The sequence below is a fragment of the Scophthalmus maximus genome, chromosome 10 (assembly GCF_022379125.1).
Source record: "Scophthalmus maximus strain ysfricsl-2021 chromosome 10, ASM2237912v1, whole genome shotgun sequence".
Lineage (NCBI taxonomy): Eukaryota > Metazoa > Chordata > Actinopteri > Pleuronectiformes > Scophthalmidae > Scophthalmus > Scophthalmus maximus.
Window position 1 is genome coordinate 15723357 of NC_061524.1, and position 22869 is coordinate 15746225.

Sequence of the window (22869 nt, forward strand, 5' to 3'; positions counted from 1 at the left end):
CATGGGAAGAGAGAAATATTTTACCTAACCTACCTAGATTTGGCCAACCTATAAAAGTAATTCACAACAATTTGACTCGTGAAAGCAGTGTTGAATTAATTTTCTATTAATTTAAGTAAAATGTGGATATTTGCTTTACACACACGCGTCATTTGACCTGATTATAGAGCTCCAATAAAACTTGAGGGATCCACCCTTTAATGTTGACAAGGATGATAATGCTTATGCTTCATACAATGTCAACCTCATGGTGGCACTTGAAAAAAGTGTCAGGGGAAGTCAAAAGGATTGACCCTCTGGGAAACATGAATGTAAAAAAATAGTTGTGTTAATCCATCAAGTAGATGTTGAGATATTGCCTTCTGGACACTAGCATGAGCATAGTTTCAGAGCAGCAGCGTTTTATTTCATCTTCACGTTTAAAGAGTGAATGAAATGAAAATATTCCAATTTGCCATTCAGGAGGCAGAGCAAGCTCTCCCTGTTGACCCTGATTCAACCGAGGCAGCGTTACGTAAATAACACGCCAACCAACGACAGTTTGTTAATCACATATCAAGCTGTAGGCAGTGCAGGTAGCTGGCACTCCTGCAAATCACCCTGTGGCTGCGGATGTGTGTGTGTGTGTGTGTGTGTGTGTGTGTGTGTGAATGACACGGACTTCCTATTAATGTGTGTTTTGTTGTGCTGCGGATAATGCACGATAGCGGAGTGAGCTGGGCGTTTCCCTGTCAGCCCAGGAACATGAGAAAAGGTCATATAGATGATGCAAAAAATGCATGGGTCGTATTTATTGACTGTGGCATTTGTGAAAGACCAGTTCAAAAGGCTCAGATTCAAAGTAAAGAAGGGTTGTTTCTTTTGTGAAAAGGTGAAGGTATCGTTTCCTGGAGCCTTCACAGGACACATGACATGTGCTGTACGTGTGTTTGGGTTATGTCGACTGTTGGATCTGAACCAACCTTCGCCTCAAACAACAAACATTGTTCCATACCGGCCTGCGCCGTGCCGCCGGAGCACCGGGCGCGCTTCCAGCAACGACGCAGACGCCTCCATTTTCCCCCTGAGTGTTTGACAACATCCACCACCTGACGCAGTCTGCTCAGCCTCCTCTTACGACACACCAGAGCTTGACGTGGGAGACGGTTGGTTTCGGCTACCTGCCTGAAATGTGAGAGGAAATCTGTAGACACACACAAGCAGTGATGAGAAGAGGAGGAGGTTGAAGTACAAAGTTTTATTTTTAAACTCACGGACTGAAGGAACCCGCTGCCCTGTTGTTCTTACTTCGGTAAAAATCGGATTTGCTGTGTGCACAAGCCTGGTGTAACATGCAAACAGGGATCAAAACTAATATGTGGACAGTGACAGAAAAGCTGAATGAGGACCTAAGTAAAAGGTTATAATGAATAGGTAAATTATTAGGTTATAAATATTAAATTCTGTGTTGCTGGTACAGCCTCTGCATGCTTTGGGCTACCGCGCATCTCTATTATCACATTTTGTGAAACACTGGCAAATTGTGAGCCTCCTACTTGACAGGTGGGTGTCTTACAACAACAACGTTGACTGCAACTTCCAAAACACACGTACAAAAAAATTACAAATAAATATGCCGACCCCAAGGAGGGTCCTTGTCGTTTACTCGACTGAAAACGACAAACTAGCAGTTGTTGAGACATAATTCATGCAGCAAGGGTGAGGAAAAAGGTCATCATAGGTCGCGTTGGAGCTGAAAAGTTGAAGAACAAACATGCTCGCTGAGACAGTGGTGGGGAAGCAGAGCTGTGTACTTTTAGGTGCCGTGGCCCTTATCCAGCGTTTCCTTCTCCTCTGCCGCTTCTTGTCCAGTAACGATGGTGAATTTAATTTCACTTCTCATTAGGAGAACATCTTTGCAGCCGGTCCTACCGCCTGACTCCGGTTGGGAGATGGTGTTTCCCCCGGGAACGGAATTACGAGAGATAGAAACTGACCCACGCTCATCAGATCTGCAAATGAGATTGAAAGAGGGGGGGGGGGGGGGGGGGGGTGTCAGCAACGTGTCTCCACTGTAGAGGTATAGGCCAAAACAGACAAATAAATCTCCTGCTGCTGTGTTCTTCTCGTGTTGTGTTTCGTAATTACGTCGGAGGGCTTTAACGGAGGCTTTCAATGTGTGAAGTGTGAAGCTACGTGCTTCTCCTGTCATGTCTTGGATCAGTGCCACCGACGGGCGGAAGCTCGGCTCTTCAAGATACGTCTTCGTGCTTTGGCGAAACCACAAGCAGCACGTAAAGTCATCTCACACACCCTGACATCACATGCCTGTTATACCCAATTAAATGTGCGAGTACACGCAAGCCTAACGCAGGATCAATGACCGATGATGATTCAAATCTATGGATGCGAGTTGCTCGGCTGTATGTGCCTAAAAGCATCTTGGTGTATACTTGAGTTTTGATGAGGGTTTGAGAAAATAATTGGAAGCTTGAGAGTGTTACTGTATGTAGTTAAATCGGCGGGGAGACCTCTAACTCACTCCGTCAGCAATAAGGTCAGACTTGTCATGAGACGAGTGTTTAATTAACACCGCCGTCTGACAGAAGAACAAGAGCAACACAAATAAAGACGGAGCGTGAGATTGAATGAGATAACGACTTGACTACTATAAAGACATGCATGTATTCTAAATTGCAGTTAGAGTTGCAACTACGGAAAGATCGACAAATTTGATAATTGATTATCTTTTTTTTTATGCCGAAATGCAACACATTATCTGGTTCCAGCTTCTAATTTCAAGGACTGCTGATCAGACAAAACAAGACATTTCAAAAATTTGGCCTTGGATTAGGAACAACTAGGATGGACATTTTCACTATTCACAAATATTTCATTAACTACTATTGAATGAGAAAAACAATCTCTGTATTTATCCATAAGCGTGAAGCACCTCTGTCACCCCTGATTACAAGAAATGAAGCCTTGCCATTTCAACGTCTTCTCCTAAGTGAATTATGCCGTGAGAATGTCAATGCGTCAGAGGCGAGAGTGAGTCAGACTGGAGTAGATGTTTGCACTTTAACGTCTCTGAACCTCAAAACTTTTGCACAAACTATCAACAGTCACATCAACTCGCAGTCGGAACACCAGCAGATTTAGAATACAGGAAGAGTAACACGACACCGTGTTCTGTATGTATCTGGTCTTTAAACCCTGATTCAGTCACCGCGCGCTCTCAACTCCACGGTCCATTTCTTTAAGTGCTTGTATGGCAAAGTGCCCGTGTGGGAGATGTCTGTTGATAATATTGGAAAAATATTTACCTTGGGTGTGTGTTCCCGTGCTCCACAGTCAGTCGTGCTGGGTCAAGACCTCGCGCAGTGTTCGACCCAGGCCCGTCTGAGACACAGTCGATGTTTCCCTCCCCTAATCCGCTTGTAACCAGTGGACAGCTCCTCACGCTGCGGTGCTCAGAAAAGCCCCGCTGGTTCTCGAGGGGTTGTCGGGTCGCGTTCCACAAAAGAGTCCGATAACTTTCCCAAAAAACGTTTTAAAACTGGTAAAGTGCATTAACATCAATAATACTGTCATATTTTCATCATTGTCCGTTTAACACTTGGTGAAATAATCACAATTTGATATTTGCTTGATAACAAATAAAGATCAAATAACACTATTTCCTTTTTTAGCATTAATATTCTATGAATGTTTATGTCATTTTATCTTTAATGGCCACTTGTTTCCCACATGCAGACAATGAGCTGGGACCAACACACGTCTTCAACATACAACAATTTCCTTTGCGATGGATTTGAGTGTGTGCATCAACCTTGAGTTCAATTCAAAGTCAATGTTTTATTGTGCAAATATTCTTATAATATGCAGGTAAAGTTTACCTGCATATTATTTAATTGCCAACTAATTGTTAATTGTGGCAATACAAGGTTGATGATTTCATTTCTCACCAGTTTTAAAACCACGTCAACGACTGTTGTAATAATGTTATTCATTTATAATAAAAATCTACATTATGTCATTGATAATAAACATGTAATAAATTAATAAATCTTGGTTCATTACTCCAAATTTTGGTTAATAGTTGTGTTATGAGTTACTGTATATCATTTTGTGTTGGTTAAGTCAACATAATTTCCTCGTTCACCAAAACCCATTCCTTCATTATTTAAAACGTGTGAATGTCCCGTTTTAAAAATGCATAGGCCATCTGTGCACTCGTCATTGCAAACAAACTTTGGCGAGCTGCCCTCCGGTTTGAACTGAGCCAAATATGCCCAGAAGTCCTCATGTATTTATATTCCCATGGTGATGTTCCTGTGACTGAGACATCCGCCCTGATACTCGGATCAGTCTCCAGGCTGCCTGTGTCCTTGTGGGCAGTATTGACGTGAGGTAGATCACACTTCATGCACGGCCCTTTATCGGGAACCTGGGTTGGGAAATTTGGGAATTAAGGTTGACAAACAGTCCAAAGGTTCAAAATGCAGGAATGTCTTCATGTGCACTAAATGTAGATAAGACTCTCTTATTGCTTTAGTCCACAACAATAATGAGTCACATGACAGGCACTTCAGCACCAGGTCAGAACAAAGCAGTCCTCCCGCCACAGGGGGAGTCACGTCTCTCTACACGGAGCTCTCGTCCGGCCGGGGCAGCAGCTGAGTGTGTTTCCTCTTCTCCAAAATCTTATTGAGCTCCTCGGCGAAGGAGTAGCAGAGCGGCGACGCGTTATCAGAGTCACTCTGCCGCAGCAGCACGTAGCTGTTGCCGTTCATCCTCCTCAGGACGCTGGGCAGCGTGGCCGACAGTCCATTGGGGAAGACGCACTCGGGAGACTGGAGCGGAGGCGTGGGAGGGAGCGGAGGGGCCGGGGGAGGAGGCTCCTTATTGGGTGAGGGATGACCCTCGCCGGGGACAATCTGGAGAAATCCTCCGTCCTGGATGCCGCCGTTACGTTGCTTCGAAACTCCGTTACAAATGCCGTTGCCATTGCAGTTGCTTGAGATGGTCTTCAGCTCCATGTGGGAGGAGCTTCTGAGCGTCTTTTTGTTCCTGTTGTGCTTCTTACTGCTCGGATAGGCAGAAGCCGCGGCACGTAACGAGTACTTCCCTCTGTTACCCACTCTCAGGCAGAAGCCCACGTAGACCAGGACCACGGTGAGGACCACGCATAGGCCCCCGAGGATGGTGATGAGGGCCAGGTACATGGCCTCCATGTTCCTGGGGGAGAGCAGGTCTGATCGCGGGAGGAGAGGGGCCGGGGGCAAGGGCCTCTCGGAGGACGGACGTTCAGTGGTCAGTGGCAGGGTGGCGAAGAGTCCGTAAGGGTCTTCGGTTGGCTCAAGAGGTGGGGGCGGGGCCAGGTTCAGGTGGATGGTGACGTTGTAGGTCACCACGGCGACCTTGATTTCGTTCTCCACAGCGTAGCAGGTGTACAACCCACTCTGGTCCTGCCGGGCCTCGATGATCAGCAGGCCGTCCGTGCCGGTTCTGAAGCCCGAGCTGAGGCCGTAACCCTGCAGCTCGCTGCCGTCGAGAGTCCAGAGGGGCGTGGCCAGGTTGGAGCTGAGCTCACACTGTAGCAGCACGTCGTCACCCACCCTCACCGATCGGCTTCGCTGGACAACATCTGAGAAACACACACACACACACACACAAGTTCAGAAGAAAACTTAAAACTAGGCCTCTGACTCATATTATATGTTAATCACTTAACGCCCACTAACTCAATTCCAAGGCTGTCCAGAGTTATTGAAGCATACACTCCAATTACAATTGTTTTAATTCTCGCCATCAAATTACCTTGTACAGAGAGAGAACAACGAGGGGGCAGCGGATGCTACACTTTATCAGGCTGAAACTGTGGAGTGAGAGAAGGCATTCGCCTGTCTCGAATATAAAACAGATTTCTCTCCAGAGATGGTAAAAATGTGATTAAAGGAGGGAGGAGAGGAATTTGCCAGCACAGTGTGCATAATCAACTTTCAAAGCCATCTCATGACAACGATACATCTTTCAAGTCCTTTCTAACAGTCTCTATTTTTAATCATCCTTTCATCGCTCGCTGTGCCAAAAGCAAACTTTTAACGCTCAGTAGCACCTAGCAGCAGACAAGATTTTCTGCGTACCCTCTTGTATGTTCTCACATCCCCTGCTGCCGCGCCAAATGTCCTGGATTAAAGTGGATCTGCGGAGAGGGAGACAACACAACAATAAGAATAATAGTGGAAAGAATAAACATTTACTGTCACGTAAAAAAAAATCGGTATGTAAATGCATATCGCTGAGGTCTTTTATTGCTCAGATTACAGCTTTCTTACTGAGAAAGCATCGCTGTCCAGGTTAATCAGTGACCTTTAAGTACACAGCTGCATGCGATGTTTATTATCGCAGCCGATGTTTCTGTCGTTACACAACAGTTCTGGGAGCTGACAGTGTGACAGGGCACCGTGGTATTTGAGGTTACTCAAATCAAACACACCAAAGGGCACCTGCAGCACATGAATCACCTGATCCAACCGTACACACACACACGCATCCTTCAGCACCCACCTGTCAGTGTATGTCATCATGTCCACACACTGGGCTCCGTTCCAGGCACAGTGAGGATCCCTGGCGAAGATGCAGTCGTAGCAGGTAGCGTATCGACGGCAGCTGGAGAGCGGCAGCTGCACCACCCCCGACGGAGAGGCCACGTACACACTCATCTGAGGCGGGAGATACAAAAAATTAAAAATATAACAGGGTGGAGACCACTCCTCAGATTTGTGTGCATGCACGTGATGGTCAAATACACTACCTGTTTTGCAGATATCAGTAGGGCATTGACAGGCTGTGGTTCCTCAAACAGTTGCAGCTCCTCGATAATGTGTAGTTGACCCTCGATTTCTACAGCTTTGTGCAGCCACCCTTCATCTGAGTGACGCACACAAAGATGAGAAACATGGATGTGATTGTTAATGCAGAACAAATAACAGTGACGCAATACCACTTTTGACCAGGTCTCTGTCTGGTTTCTGATTTCCATATCATACTGAAATTAACGGAGGGCAAGACATATGTCTATAAGCAATCTCAACCACAAAAACATGGTAACACCCTATATTAAATCATACACACCTGTGCCCATGTATAATACATGGTTTGTTTGTCCATCCAAGCCTTGGATCATGTGTACGGCCATATGTGTGTAGTGTGTGGTCCTCCTGAACAGAAGGGGACGCCTGTCCGAAGGTTGGACCTGCTGGGACATGAGGGGATGCCTCCTGACGAAGTCCAGCACATCATCGGGTAAGGAGGTGGAAACGTTGATGCCCCTGGCCCTCAGAGCATCGGTGATACACTGCAGGAAGAGTAGCCGAGGACAGGGACGATGAGCGAGTAACAAGCCCATGATATGGGCAGCAGGAGGCGGAGATATTTTTGGCTCGTTTGTAATTAAGTCTCTGTAAATAGAAAACGGGCGGTGGGAGGCAGAGGGGATGTCACGAAGGCTTAGAGAGACGGTCTGCGTGGGAAATTAAGGGATCAAGGAGAAAACGAGAGCCCGCGGAAGATTGCGTCTGGGGGAAAACGCAACAACAATGAGCCTGTGCAAGCTCAGCAACCGGCTTGTGCTGACATGTGGGGCCACTCAGCTCTCTCTGCACCTGACTAAGGGGAATGATTTCCCTTCTCTCTTTGTGCTGTCCAAACCACTTCAGCCAGTTCCTCTAAGAGGCTTTCACGCTCTCACGTTAAAACCTTTGACTGTTTCTCATTTTTCGTGGCAAAGTTGAAATTAAGTCCTACAAAGTGATGCTACAGTGGATAATGTCTGCCCATGCCAGTGGCCCTGGCTGCCACACTAAGCCACTGTCGCCAAAGAAATGGCTGGAGTTAACAGTCATGGAAATGGGTTTTAGCGACAAAGCTGGTTGTGTTTAAAGCCTCATCTTTAAGGCTGTCACTCATTTTCTCTATGATCTCTCCTCTATCCCTTCATGCATCTTCACTCTGCGTCCGTGTGTGTGTGTGTGTGTGTGTGTGTGTGTGTGTGTGTGTCAGTGTGTGTGCGTCCGTGTGTGCGTGTGTGCGTGTGTGCGTCCGTGTGTGCGTGTGTGTGTGCGTGTGCGTGTACCGTTCCAGGTCGTGGGTCAGGGATCTTTCCAGTGTATTCTTTCCACTTAGAGCCAGAGTCCTGGTTCTCCATGTAGGGTCCTCCAAAGGCCTCTTGGACTTCAGACAAAGAGAAGCGACACACAGCAGATGCCTTCACGTTTTTCCTGAAGACACGAGACACACACACACACACACACAGAGACACACGGTGAGAAAGACCAGAGCACAGGCCAACCGCAATAACAGGAGTAAACCCAGTGTTGCCATAGAGACAGCGGTAGAAGTGCAATAGATCAGTGGCTCACCTAGCTGAAACGTTGGAAAGAGACAAATTGGGAGGAACGAGCAGGGAAAGGGGAGGAGAGATAGTATGACGCTGATTAGAAGTTGAAGAGGAAAGCAGGACGGAGAACAGAACTACAAAATGGTTTCAGGCAAGTGCAGTAGCTGAGGTAAGAGACAGGAGATGTCTCTTACCTCATGATGAAGACATCAAAATCAAATTACATCTCAGTCATTTCACTCTGTATGTAGTAGTAATCGTGAGGTCCACCAGTCCTTGGTGAATTCCAGTTGCGTACACAAAAGGTTTTTCACTGATTAACAGCCTCATTGTCACCCATTTGTTCTTAAGGCTAAATCAAACCCAACATTTCCTTCACATTAAAAGCATTTAACTGACAAGCCGTGTGGGTGGCTTTTATTGTGCAGCATGAAATCAGATCCCTGATACAATTATTTTGGACTGAATTTATTTGGTGGTGATTTCACCCGTTGCTCTCCTGTTAAGTAGCTGCTCAAAAAGCTTGGTATTAAAGCCACACTGCTGTTACCATGGTAACTGAAGCTAAGGCCAAATCAACTAGGACTTAAAACTTTTTAAATTCCTCTAAATCTGCGTCTTTAATTAATATTCTGTCCTCAAACTGCTGCAAGTCTCCTTCACCCAACTTCTTTTCTCCCATCGTCTGGATAAAAAAAGTTCTCCTCTCCTTGTCCCGCCCCTCTCTTTCATCTCGTCCCCACTTGTCTGTCTCGATGTATCGATTGCCGCCCCTTCATCTTTGTCCCACTCATTTACATTTGCATCCTCAAAGCCCCCCATCAGCCGGAGATCTCGACAACACACACAGATTCCCACTCACCACTCCAGGCCGAAGATGCCGTAGAAGAGCGTGTCCTCTGGCGTGTGTCCGGGCATGACAAACACGCTGCGCAGCACGTTAAAGTGGAAGTCGTACTCTTGCAGGGAACACATTAGCCTGGCCTTGAGGAAGGACGTCCACCGTTTCTGGAGAGTTAAGCGGCCTCCCCTGTCCCCCTGAGGGAAGAGAGGTGGAGGAGAGCGAAGAAAGAGGAGGGGGAAGGGTCATATTAGGTAAGATAAAAGAAAAAACAGACTGAACTCAATGTAGGCACACAAAGGGAAGTGAACCTGCTGATAAGGTTATGGTATCCCTTAGGTAAGACTTCTCACTGTAATCCACAGGTTTGTATATGAGTGTGTGTTCGTCCGCAGTAGGTTGAAAGCACTCACTGTGAAGTACATTTCTTGCAAAGGGTGACAGTCACACACAAATTTCAACACCCACTCAAAAAAAAAAAGGTGTTGCTTCCTGGGCAGCAGGACATGTAAATCATTCACATTTTAGGCAGCAGAGGATGCTAAACATTCTGTCTTTGCCCCTGCAGTCAGCCATCCCTCTCACTCTGAGGCACACTGACGCTGCAAACCATTCATCAGCTTCACAGTCTGCTCCTGGGGCCTTGTTACCAATGAAATCTCTATCTAGACTCTCATCTATTATAGCACCCTCTCCTATCATCAACCAAGACTTCGCTTGCGTTAGCGTGATGATGCGTAGCTTCGCTCCCGGTTGCCGAATATCTTCCCGCATCTCTTTCAACTCTGCTCTCACCTTGCAAACCCGGGCCACTCGCGCCACCCGGCTGTGGCTGTAGGTCGTCTTCTGTTCCTGGCTCCTCTCGGTGAAGAAGAAGTAGATCTTGTCGTCATCGCCGGTGCTGCTGTTCAAACTCTCCCTCACGAGGGCAGAGCCCACAAAGTCTGCCTCTGCATGGTCGGAGAAAAACGGGTGCAATGATTCATATTGTGATAAGTGATTACCCACCGATAGTTTACACCCACGGAGACTCATTTGGGTGAGCTGCTGACATGGAGCTTTGACACCCTGACACTGGTAATAGTAGCTGGCCTGTTCATAATGATGAACCCGTTTCACCAAAACATAGAACTGTCAAAAACTGAGGAGTTGGCTACCTGTAATATGAGAGGAGAGGTAGTTTGCACTCATGAAAAAAATAAAAGGAGAAGATGTTTTCATTCTTCAGACATTTGCAAAACAATTTTTTTTTTGTTATTGCAACCCTAAACCAGAGGAATGTGTTAATTAGACCGTCTACGGCTGCAGCATGTTAGCAGCTCCGTGAGGCTGCACTTAGTCACAGTGACAGACTGGGGCAGAAAAACTGGATTATGCATGCATGTAAAACTAAACCGTACTGCTTTAAGGAATAAGTAGAGCGATCAGAAGCAGGTTTAATGAAAATTAAAAATGCTGCTCAGGCTGCTTCAGCGGAGTAGACGCTTGTTGACATGGAGGCTTAAACCTGGTGTTAGCTGGGTGACGGACAGGATCTTTGACCGCTCTGACCGACCTGCCATCCAAACACATCTAAGGGCTTTTTATCATTCCAGGAGTTTAACTCACCATTCAGCCAGCGTGTGGGGGCATCTTCCGTCTTCAGGGTGGGAGGCGGAGAGTTGCGGCGTATATCTGGATAGCTCCTGAACTCGTACTGCGATGCTGTATACATCTGCTGGTCTGGAGGGAAAGAGTAATAATTAATCGGGTGATTCAGTTGTCGAGTGAAAACTCTGGCAATGATTGCTCACTGTTGAAGGGCCGTACCTATGATGAGGGCGGTGTAGCCTGTTGTCGGGTCATAGGGACACTTGTCCCTGCCCTCCTCAGGCTGCGATGACATCACAAACCTCTTCTTTTCCTATACAGCACAAAGCATTTGGGGAAGCAGAAAGACGTTTAGTGACCGATAGAAAGAAATTCAATATGAAATGTATTAAATAGCACTAGGAGGACAGTCATTCGTTGTGCTTAGACATACTACGTATGCACAGAGTGGTCTGAAGGCATGAGTCCCACACATGTAGAGGTGAGTCGAGTTGAACCTCTGGAGCAAGCGGATGTGATTGTAACACTCGGTCTGGAAGAAAAGGTGGAAATATATATATATTAGAGTGAATATCAAACCCCAACACAGAAAGATGAAACTAAAGAACCGTGGGAGAATGAAAAACCAAATGCCTACCTCATTGTCTTTCCCCTTGAGAAGACACTGGCGTTTCTGCTCGGGGGAGGCCTCCCACTCAATCTATAGCACACCACATAACATACAGCGAGACAGGAAGAGAACACGATGGCTCATATCAGTGACTTGCAAAAAAACAGATATCCGACAGCAGATAAATGGAGAAATGTATTTTTTTTTTGCTTTATATATTAAGAATTTCGACATTACAGCATCTGACTTTACTGTGTTGTTGAAGAGCGCCGTGTTTATTACTCTAAAGTAACAGAGTTGACTTGAGACGTTTTTTATTTCCAGCAGAAGGTGGAGGAGTGATTGCGAGGGAGTGTTACACACACAGACACAAACACACCAGCAGTCGTACTGTACCTTTACGACAAACGCCACAGCTGTATTTATATGATTAGCATAACAGCTTAGTGTCAGACCGTCACCGGGTAACAAACACAGCAGCATGACAGGTGAAAAGGGGGTTTTCAGCTTCTATAGGTTCTTAAGTGAACATCCTGTGACATGCAATAGTTCGAGGACTGACAATACGCTCGAGGGAAAATGGAAATGGACGAGCTGGGATCATGATTTTAAAGTTATATCCCTGAAGATTTTCAGTTCTAGTTGATATGACAACTGTCCTCACCGGTGGGAATATTCAATCATATCCCACAGTTGTTGGAAATGAGACATTTATTAATCACTGGGGGTAGCAAACACACTTTCTGCACCAGCTCATCATGAATTTTGATGTCGTCTTTAGGAACTGCCTTTGTTTCAAAACAACCTTAGATGTTCTGCTATTCTGAATTATATTACTTGACATATGCACATGAATGCATTGTTTCCTCTGAATCCAACCAGCACCTCCAGAGTGGCAGACTCCACCACTGATGAGGCAATAATACTGTACAGATATATAAGTGACTGATGGGTGGAGATATATTCAGTTGCAATAGGGAATGAATTCACAACCCGCAAATAGTATCAATAATTGGCTTTGAAACTTGAATACAAAAGATCCAGAGCAAAATGTACAAAATTATGAATTAAACATTTAGAATTTTGCAGCACAGTTTTTCAGTTTCAACTTAGTATTGGCAATATTGGGCTGCGTTAGATAGTATGCAAATGACAGCATTAATTAGAAACTATTTCTGTTTTCCAGTAGCTGGATGATATTAACATGGATTCTGAATCTGCTTAAAGAAGATACAGTAGTGTGTTTTCTGTCCCCCCCCTCATCAATATTTATGTTTATGCTGCAAATCACTCCTGTGGTGAAACTGTGAGCTATTGTGTTATAAATAATTTCACCGCACGCACGCACGCACGCACGCACGCACGCACGCACGCACGCACACGCACACGCACACGCACACGCACACGCACACACACACACACGAGGGGGAGGGGGAATATATATTTTTGGCCTCAAAAAATCCCAAAACTTGTTGCCTCGAAAAAGTTCCAGCATTGTCGAATGCAAATGAAGCCGAGGCAGAGGAGCAAATATGGCAGTTGAGGTGTGCGACATTGTAGCGACGCGGAAAACAAACAAAACTCACGGTGAGAGCCGAGCTGGCTGAGATGTCGGAGGCATTGAGACAGAACACAACCCCCCGGGCACCGACGTAGAGACGCTCACTGTCAGCCTCCAGCAGCATGGTGCTGTAGTTCACGGCAGATGACTGGAAACGCCTGCAGCCGTTGAGACCTGAGAGGAGAGGAGGGGAGGGCAGAGGAGAGGAGGAGGAAAGAATTAGATGTTAATAAAGGTGACCTTCTGTAGGCCCTTGTCTGCTTCCGCAACATCTGTTTATGCAAAACTGCTCCAAATGTCCTTCACCATGAACCTCCGTACAAATGCTCTTTAGTGGCTGACTCAGCGGTGCTGAAAAAGAGGATTGGTTGAAACTTTGGCAATGACACACACTCAAATTCAGTGAGAGTGAAAACAATCACGACGACTCCGATTAAACCCTCTTTTGCTGTTGCACTCCCTCAGTTAATTTCGGCGGCACGTTGTTCCCCTTTGTGTGATTATTGGATTTTGATTAGGCCTGATTCTCATTCGTATGACTACGCATACTTCTAACTAGGCATGTCTCTGCACAAACACTGTGCACCGCTACTATTGATCACGGTCCATCTCTATGGGAACGACTGGGGTTTCAGGGAGAAAACCACCTCTTTTCCACATTTAAGTTTTCTCAAATGATCCAGAAATGGATTTATTTTTCCTCTAAAGTACCACAGGCCTGATTATTGTAGTGTGCATATCCAAATACACACAGCCTCCGCTCTCATCTGGATTTTTACGTGATAATTTGAACATGGAAAGATCCACGCTGATGGACTTGAACTAACGTCTCCCCCTCAACGCCTTTAGAAAGCCCCTGAATATGCGACCAAGTTGTTGCCATAAGAACGTGTCACACTAAAAGCAGAAGAGTTCAGGCTTTTTCAATGAACCCTGACAGTGTGAGGATAAAGGGACAAAGATAAATCTATTCATCTTTTATGATGGATTTCTCTCTGTGCAACATGTTGAACATCGGTGCAAATTGGTTAGATGGCCTTGCTCTTTGATTCGAGGGGCTTTAAAAAACGGAGAATCTTTTTTTGGACTGCCAGGGAAAAATGTCTTCCATTAAACTCCACTGCACAAAAAAATTTGCTTATGTGACTTTGCAGTTCCCCGTGTGTAGTCGGAAAGAAGAAACATGGGAAAGATCGATACCTTATCAATAGTTGCTTTATTAATTGTACAGCTATTTAACTGCTGATCTGCTCAATTTTGGGGCTGAATTGATTAGTCACTAAATGATTAGATGATTTAAGATTAATCACCATCTATTTTGATGATTAATTCATGAATTAATACATAGACTCCCGCCGTTGGCACAGCTAAAAATGCCGCACATGTTTTGGTTCCCGCTTCAAAAATGAAAGGATTGTTAACTTTTCTACGCCACAGAATTATGCTTTCCCTAATACGGCAGTATACAGTATGCTGAGGAAGAGTAGGATAAAGAAGAAGATAATGAAAAGAAGCCGAACATCAGATTCTATTGAATACTTTCCACATAGTGTGGGTTTCTGTGGCTGGACGTTTCTGTGATTTGTGTACATGGCCCCGGCCTCTAATTCAATCTGTTTGACAGCACAAGAAACTAATGAGGTTCGGTCATACAAACAGTCTGCAAACACTCAGCAAAGAACACACACACGAAAAAAAAAACGTGTCATGAAGTCACTTGGTGCAGTCATGACATGCTGGGCAGTTATGTCATTTCTAAAACATACGATCTATTAGGACTCCAGTCTGCTTGGGTAAATATGACATCACTGCCCCCTGCCCCCCAACTACCAGCACACACACATACAAGCACACACACACCTCAGACAAACCTTTGACAACCACAACAATAGGGGAGTTGTTGTAAGGATAACAATGTTGCTAAAAATAACAGCAACGTTGTAATTGTACGTCTAAAAGTATCTGACATGACGAATCCGGAGCAGGTGTTGACTGTCATCTTGGGTGGAGTTTTGACAGTAATGAAGCTGTACAAACTCGAATGAGCCACTTCTCGTGTGTCTACCGATGAGTGCAGGCCAGGAGCCTGGTGTGCAGCCAGACTGAAGAGTGTCAGACTTACTGCATCCCCAGCGAACCCACTTCCCCCTGAAGACAGCATGGTGAGCTGTTATCAAGATTCCTATCAGCTGCTGCAAAACAAAATCCACTCTGCTCACTTCAGCAGCAGCAGCAGTCAGCTCTCATCCGAGACTGCTCCGAGGTGATCAGGCGTCTACTTTTCCTCCCTCATTCTCAGCAGCAGGAAGGAGAGTAATACCTGTGTGGGATTTTCAGAACAATAACCTTTCCTGCGTGATTTGAGTGTTTGATTGTGGGTGAAGGCAATGCACTACAGCGGAGACAAAGCCCAAGTTTCCTCAGTGTAATCCGAGTATCAGGACACACAATATCCTTTGTGTGCGTGAGGCCCTGACAGCCTGAGCCAGGTAACACAAAACAACCTCGCTAGGAGAATGACACAGCAGAGGGAGATTTATCTGGGCGACGTTGACTGTATATGACGATCTCACTGAACAGTTTAGCCTCTGCTTACAAGATTGTGCGTCAAAAGGCGCTTTGATAGATTCTAAAGGGAAAGACGTGAGTGAAAGAACACCCAAGGGAGCTCACCGGCTCATCGGCATAGAACGCAGTGTTCAGGGACCCGCACACACACACACGCGCACGCACACATACTCGCTGAACCTCCTGGCGTTGGGACTGTGACGTGACGGCCTTACACACACATTAACACTCCAGCACCAGCTCGTGTAAGGTTCAGATATTCTGACGCACACAGAGGGCCAACAGAACAAAGAAAATATCCACCGACTGTAGCCGACGTCCAAGTGTGGCAGATTTTCAAAATATTTCACGTGTTAAGAGTGTGTATGTGTTTGTTTCACTGTGCACCAGTGTGTGCATGTACAGTATCAATAACCCACCGAGGTTTCGAGGCTTTGAGGTTGCTAAGAAACACAGCGATTGAAAGCGATTGGTGTTGAGTTTGCGTATCAAAAGATGTGCAAACTTTAAAAAAACAAAGACAAGCGGTCAAGGCAAGTGGAGGGAATCAATGGTGTATACATAAATATTATTAACTAATGAAGAAAAGATTGAGAGTACATAAGACAGGCAGAGTTGAGCAGTGTGGACGAGAAAGGAGGGGGAGTGGATGAGAGAATGACGGGCTGGTAGACGAGGAGACGAGTGCAGGAGGACCTGTGGGCCGACTCAAGCACTCACTGATGATGTACAGAACGAGAGATGAAGGAACCAAGAGTGAGGAGTAACGAGATGAGTAATGAGCGCGAGTAGGTGATGTGTTGTGAGTCCAGCATTAGATGTCAGTTATGCTTAAAAGAGATACACTGACACACACACACACACACTCCTGCCCACACACGCACTAAAGAGAAATATTGTACACGACCATCTTGCGCCACACTATGACAGTTGTCATGGTTACGGTGCTTCTCCACTACCTACAGTGGTGTCAGTCTCCCTGGCTGCTCCGAAGGGATCCAAGTGTATAAGCACTTTGCTAATCTGACGCTGCCTCTATCCCCTCAGGCTACAGTCCATCACTCATGCAAGTTAAATGAAAAATAATAATCACTTTAGAAAAAATACCAAAGGGGCAGGTGTGAGAATAACCAGAGGCGATAAAAAAAATGTATGTGCAAGTCAGTGTGCAAAGAAATAAGACGAAGAGTGAAGAAAGAGAGAGAGAGAGAGAGAGAGAGAGAGAGAGAGAGAGAGAGAGAGAGAGAGAGGAGGGAAAAAGATAAAAATGGCTGTGTCAGGAGAGAGTCAGAGAGGGAGGGGAAGCGGAAGAGACGAAGGAAATAAAGGAAACTGCAAACTAGATAAAGAAAGGGGCAGAAGACTGTGGCTGCAATATTACAGACAAACAAAGCGTGTGAGGAGTTTTCTCTCCTCAGGGTGATATTCTCTGCTTTTTAAAAACCTGACATCGGTTCGAATGTGAAGCACCGAAAGAATCTATGTTTGAATTTCAAAACAGTGCAATGATTGAGAGTACAGCATCCTGATGATTGTTGACGGCTTGACCATTTGACTGGATTTCGAAACAAAAACGACGTGTGTTTTTGTGTGTGCTTACCGCTGCTCAAAACAGTGATGCGTGGAGTAACATCCAGGTCCAGGGGCGTTTTGAACGGGTGGCCGGCCGTCGCACACACGCAGCAGCTCAGCAGCAGGAGCTGCAGCAGCGCGGGGGATCGAGCTCCCTGCATCTCCGTCGAGCGTCTCATGGGACAAACACTCTCTGACCATATACACACATATGCAAAGGCACTCAGACAAACATATTTCCCCCCTGCCACTCACATACACCCCTGCACAAACACACCCACGTGGTCAAGACAGGCCCTCTCTTTCACTGTGCTGTAGGGGAGGTTTGAAGAAACCTGTAAAAGATAAAACACAAACGGACACAAAAGCAACTGTGTTAGCAGACATGGCTACAGTATAGATGACACACAAAATACTGTGTATATGTATAAGTTGGAAAAAAGAAGAGAGGGAAGGTGGTGGAGGTTAACAGCAGAGTTCAAACACGGTAAATAAGCCGATGTGCAGGATTTTCACAGGGATGACGACAGAGATATGAAAGAGACACCGAGTCAATAAAATATCGGCTGCTTTCATAGATCAATGGCTGTCTGTGAGACTGAGCTGTCTCTGCGTTTTTTTTTTAAAGTCTGGCAGCCCGCGTGGTGTGTGTGTGTGTGTGTGTGTGTGTGTGTGTGTGTGTGTGTGTGAACAGCAGCTGCCTAGTCTAAACACATGACTGAAAATATCATTAACCAAACAATGTCTGTCAAACAGAGCAACGTGCTGATAGCACAGGCAAACACTTGAGGATTAAACGGCCGATGTGGAGCGATCTCGATCGATAAGGTGTGAGACCACAACGGACGTATGTGAGAAGAGTCAAATCCAGGAGGGGAGAGAATGTGAAATATGATAATATCTCTTGTGTGTCCTGTGTGTGTGTGTGTGTGTGTGTGTGTGTGTGTGTGTGTGTGTATGTGTATGTGTGTGTGTGTGTGTGTGTGAGCTGCATAATGTTTCAAGTCTACCACCACAACATGCATGTGTGGATAACAGAGATCTACTCTCCTAACTGTGATTTTAACAGTAGGAGGTGACAGTAAGACTCACAGGCTCATAGAACTACTGTATCGTGAGAGCGTAAGCTTTGACCTCTCACTAGTATTACTGTATGTGAGACCTTAATGGACTCATAGGACTGTAGTTCCTATTTCGATTTCCTCTCTTCCTGCAGTCCCTGTTTCAGCTGATGTCCCTATATGAAAAAAAATCAGCACAAAGACATCAAACTGTAGCCTGACTGATATGTATTATTGGAGGCCGATGCCAATACTGATATATACTGATACATATCGTATGATGTTTATTTTGAAAAATGGCAATGATTACCCAGACAATAAAGACTCTATTCTCTATTCTATTCTAAGATTTACAGTTTAACCACGAACGTCATTATAAATAACTACAAACACAAATACAACCATATATATGGGATTTGAATCAAGAACATAAAGAATTCACTTTTACGTAGAATGTCAACATAAATGCACATCTTTTCTGGATTTGTTCCAATGAAATTTTTTTTCGTATATTGAAGCATACTGATATTTCTGTGAAAGGCTCATATCAGCGAAAGTTATTAGCCAACTGAAACATCGTTTGGGCTCTACGTGAAATCTACAGTAGAGTAAAAACTGTTTTGAAAATGAATCTGCGTAGGGCCAGATGTCAACAAGTACTGTCAGGAGGTCAAAGAATCAAGGCGATAAGAACAATAAGTTCAAATGAACGTCAAGGAGATGTCATGTGAAAAATGCTTTGTGCTGAAACAATTCATTGACAGAAAATGTATCAGTAATTTTTCATGTAATCTTTTAAGAGATTACAATGCTCAACATGTAATGTTCCAGCTTCTGGATTTGTTGCCTTGACAGCAAGAAATTACGTAAAAAGGGAAGCCAACTACATCTTCACAGCAATGGATTTCACCTGCATTGGAGTGAAGTTAGACCATTAGCTAGAAGGCTGGTAGTATATCTGGATGCTTTGGAAATGTCAAATGTATGTGACCAAGCTCAGGTCTTCCAGGTGTAGAGAAATGTTAAAAACTGGGCTTCTCGAACTCAAGATGAACTCATCAAAGTGGAAGCAAGGCGGCTTTATTGAGTTCCTTAAATGCAGCCATTTGGGGAAAAGCAATTCCCACTTTTTTTTAAGGTAGTAGAGGACCTGCACTGAGGGGCACTTTATAAGTCATTTACTGTTTTCCCACTCATGCCCACCAAAGCACTTGAACGGGCTGTCAGGGTCTAAATCTGCCAGCAACAGTGGTCCTGATGTGGTCTTATAATCCTGGGGAGGAAGAGGAGTCTATTCAGGTGTAAACGTGTCACAGGAATATGACAGAAAGAAAAATATGACAGAATGCAGCTGGCAAGGACACAAAGAGACTGTCAGAATGGTCAGCAGCGCAGAGCAAAGACACGGTAATGGTGACATTTCCAATTCTCTGTCGACTATAATCCATTACTCCGACTATCCCTGACCCCCGCAAATGCAGAAGCTCTCAATTGTTAATTGGCCATTGAGCGCACCAGTCAAAACTTTGAGGAAAACACAGAACAAAGAGATGTTGAAAATAAAATGAGGCGTACCCAGAGGAAATCAGAGTGACTCTATACAACTCACGACCAAACCTTTCTAATCCCCCCCCGCCCCGATTTCGCTGCCAGCTCTCAGTCCCATGACATTCATTCACGGAAACTGATTTCATCAGGCAATTATAAAGTGTCTATAAACCTGTCTGAATGGAGGAGACTGGGGCCCTGCGGTGACAGCTCCATCAACAGACGACAACACCCCCCCCCCCCCCCCCCCCCAACCGACTTGAAAACTCTTGTTTTTGAGTTGGATGTGTGTGCGTTTCACAAATGGTAGTAAACGATCACAGTCAGAGCCTTTGAGTTGTGGGTCAGCTGAGAGACAAGACGGCTTTAAAACACTCTTGTTTGGCAGAAAACAAAAACACACACACTGAACTGAACCCTATTTGTTCCCCAGAACTGTACTACACTTTGTACAGTCACTTCAGTGTAACACTGCAGCTCTGTGAACCGACCTTTTCACAACTGGAGACGATACAGAAAGAGACAAAACTGCGTATGATCAGTGCATCCAATCTTTTATACGTATTATTATTTGCCAGCTTCACAGCCGACGTGTGTTATTTGTGAGACTCTTTCCACTTTGCGGGAGGTTTTCTCTGGGTTAAATGGCAACACAAATGTAGAAATGAAGGTTTAAAAGAGGAGCCAGAAGTTTAGACCCTCAAAATGATCAATCGAATGTAAGAAAAGCGAGACGCTTACAGTCATTTCTGGCATGTATTGAGAAGATCAATAGTTGAGTCATTTTGCTTTACAGTGTATAATATAACCTAAATATCTGCTTCACAGTCCAGGCTTATTGCATTTTGTCAGGAGTAGCAGCAGACCAGGGATCTCTTCCAGGACAGACAGTCAGGAAAAAGGTGTTGTTTGTAAAAAGCATTAAAAAAAAATCCAACAGAAAAATGTATACTTCAGAGAATCTAGAATTAAAACATTAGAAGTAGTAGAAGAATAGATTGGAACAGATTTTGTTATTTTGTCCACATGTTTGCCAGGAGAATAAATTGTCAAATTAAGTATTTTCATTAATAAACAGACTTCACTCAGAGCCTATCATGGACTGTGTTAAATTCCAATGAGAGGCTGCAGCAGAATATTGCGTAACTCAAAAAAAACAAGCAAGTGGTTAAGTTGTTATGAAAGAACAACAATTATGAATTGACAAAACCAAAATGTGACAGAGGAATGGGCTGAATAGCAGTTCATTCTAGACCTATGAAGGATACATAACTACATCATACCTTCAGTCAAATGGCCACTCATCTGCATATCTCAAAAGTGTTTTCTGTCCACTTAACCACATTGAGATGAGTTGGGGTTCACTGGGTTTACACGCAGTTTCTCTGCGATTGGAGGATCTTTCTAATGATTAGATCGCAGATGCAAAGCCCATCAGCGTGGACAGGACACGGCCGATCAGCCATCTCCAGCAGATCAATCATCACGCCCTGCAGCAGACAGGCATCATCTGTTCACAGCTCACATTCACTGTAATCAGAGATGCTCCGCTGGCATCGTTTCCATTTATGTCTTGACACGTGAATTTAAAGGGCTTGAAGCTTTAATTTTATTTTATTTTTTGCAGGGCCCCAGTTCGAGGTGTAACTCAGTAGAGTGAAGCAGTGGGGGCTAATAATGAGTCTCTGGCCGGTTTTCTTTTTTTGATTTAACAGTTTACCGTCTCATCTCATTCAGGATGTCAGTTCTTGCCTCAGCTGGTGATATCTCACACCTGTCTGGATGGGGCTACAGCACAGGAGCATGAAGGCATCTCCAAGGCAAATATCACACAATGACTCATATTAAAAAAAAAAAAAAAATTAAAAAAGAGGATATCATGAAAATAAATAAAAAGTCTGTATTGGTCCATTACACAGTTGTTATAATGCTATTTTTGGTAGAATTTAAAAAAAAAAAAAATGTAACCCGTCGACACAGAATTACACAACACAACTGTGAGCGCGGGGTCAGCGCAGAGATACCGTGAAGGCACCACGGGAGAATGTGTTTCTCTGTAGGTAGTGTGTATGCGACTTACCTGAATCCAATTCCTCCAAGATAAGAACACGTACGTTTCCCTGAGCTCGAGATAATCGCACTGGACTTGAGACGCCTACACACACACACACACACACACACTTTGAAACACACTCACACGGTCGCCTACTCTCAGCGGCTCTGACTCGGAGCTCCTCTCCACTCACTTGCCGTCACAGGTGTCCCGCCCTCCCACGAAGCTCACTCCCTCTTCCTCTTCCTCCTCTTCTTCTTCCTCCTCCTCCTCCTCCTCTTCTTCTTCTTCTTCTTCTGTCCCCCCCCCGTCCACCGGCCCTCTGAGAAAGGTAGCCCGCTCCCACCTCTGGTCACCGGCTAAATGTCATTTCATTGTCCCTCTCCAGGTGAACCACGAGCTCCGGTCTGCGGAGGAACAGTCACAGTACACGAGGTTAACGAACGCAACCTGTTCCGTTCACTGCTGCTGCGCTGCAGGCTGGCGTTCCGGCGACACCTAGCGCGCACCGAGGGAACTACACACGACCGGGTGTGTAACCAGTAGATTATCTTTTTGAATAATAATAATTATAATTATAATAATTATAAATTTCATTCATAGAGCACTTTCCATTTCTAAAAGCAAGCTCAAAGTGCTAAACATTTACCATTCATATTTATCATTAGTTTGTTGTATTGAAAACATTACGTGCGTGTGTGTGTGTGTGTGTGTGTTAAAGAAACATTCAAATTAAAATGTTTGAATATTTACCACAGTACAGTGCAGTATTTTGCTTAATAGCAAATTTGTTGGAGATTGACACAACTGAAGTAGAACATCAACTGTGCCCTCATCCTACCTGTGTCAAAATCTAGTTTTAAGACTTATATTGTTGAAGTTGTGTTTCTGCCTCCTCTTTTGATAAGTGTATAAACACATAAAAACCTCTAGCAAAGGTAATACTATTCCACCATGGGAGAATTGTCAGGCTGTGACCAACCCTTATTTTCACATTAAGTACATCTGGCAATTTTTTTAATCTAATTTAATAATTCATTGATTGTTTGACTGTACAATCACAGAAATGTCATCATTATTCC

The 22869-nt window shown here is 44.8% G+C and overlaps 1 protein-coding gene across 2 annotated transcripts; it reads right to left on the reverse strand.

Annotated features, from left to right (window-relative positions):
- Positions 1–1222: 1222 nt before the first annotated feature.
- On the reverse strand, positions 1223–22155 carry sema4ga (sema domain, immunoglobulin domain (Ig), transmembrane domain (TM) and short cytoplasmic domain, (semaphorin) 4Ga). Of its 2 annotated transcripts, XM_047335180.1 has the most exons (17): positions 21981–22155; positions 21815–21889; positions 17154–17460; positions 13011–13159; positions 11452–11514; positions 11248–11346; positions 11034–11127; positions 10833–10946; positions 10020–10174; positions 9246–9421; positions 8120–8264; positions 7120–7342; positions 6800–6915; positions 6553–6707; positions 6129–6187; positions 3306–5629; positions 1223–1991 (listed from the first exon to the last, which is right to left on the reverse strand). In XM_047335180.1, exons 3-16 carry the CDS (start codon positions 17302–17304, stop codon positions 4626–4628), a joined length of 2703 nt encoding a protein of 900 aa, XP_047191136.1. In that variant the 5' UTR covers positions 17305–17460; positions 21815–21889; positions 21981–22155; the 3' UTR covers positions 1223–1991; positions 3306–4625. The 2 variants fall into 2 exon arrangements, with proteins under 2 accessions (XP_047191136.1, XP_047191135.1); XM_047335179.1 differs by lacking the exon at positions 21981–22155 and having other exon boundaries at positions 21815–21974.
- Positions 22156–22869: the final 714 nt, after the last annotated feature.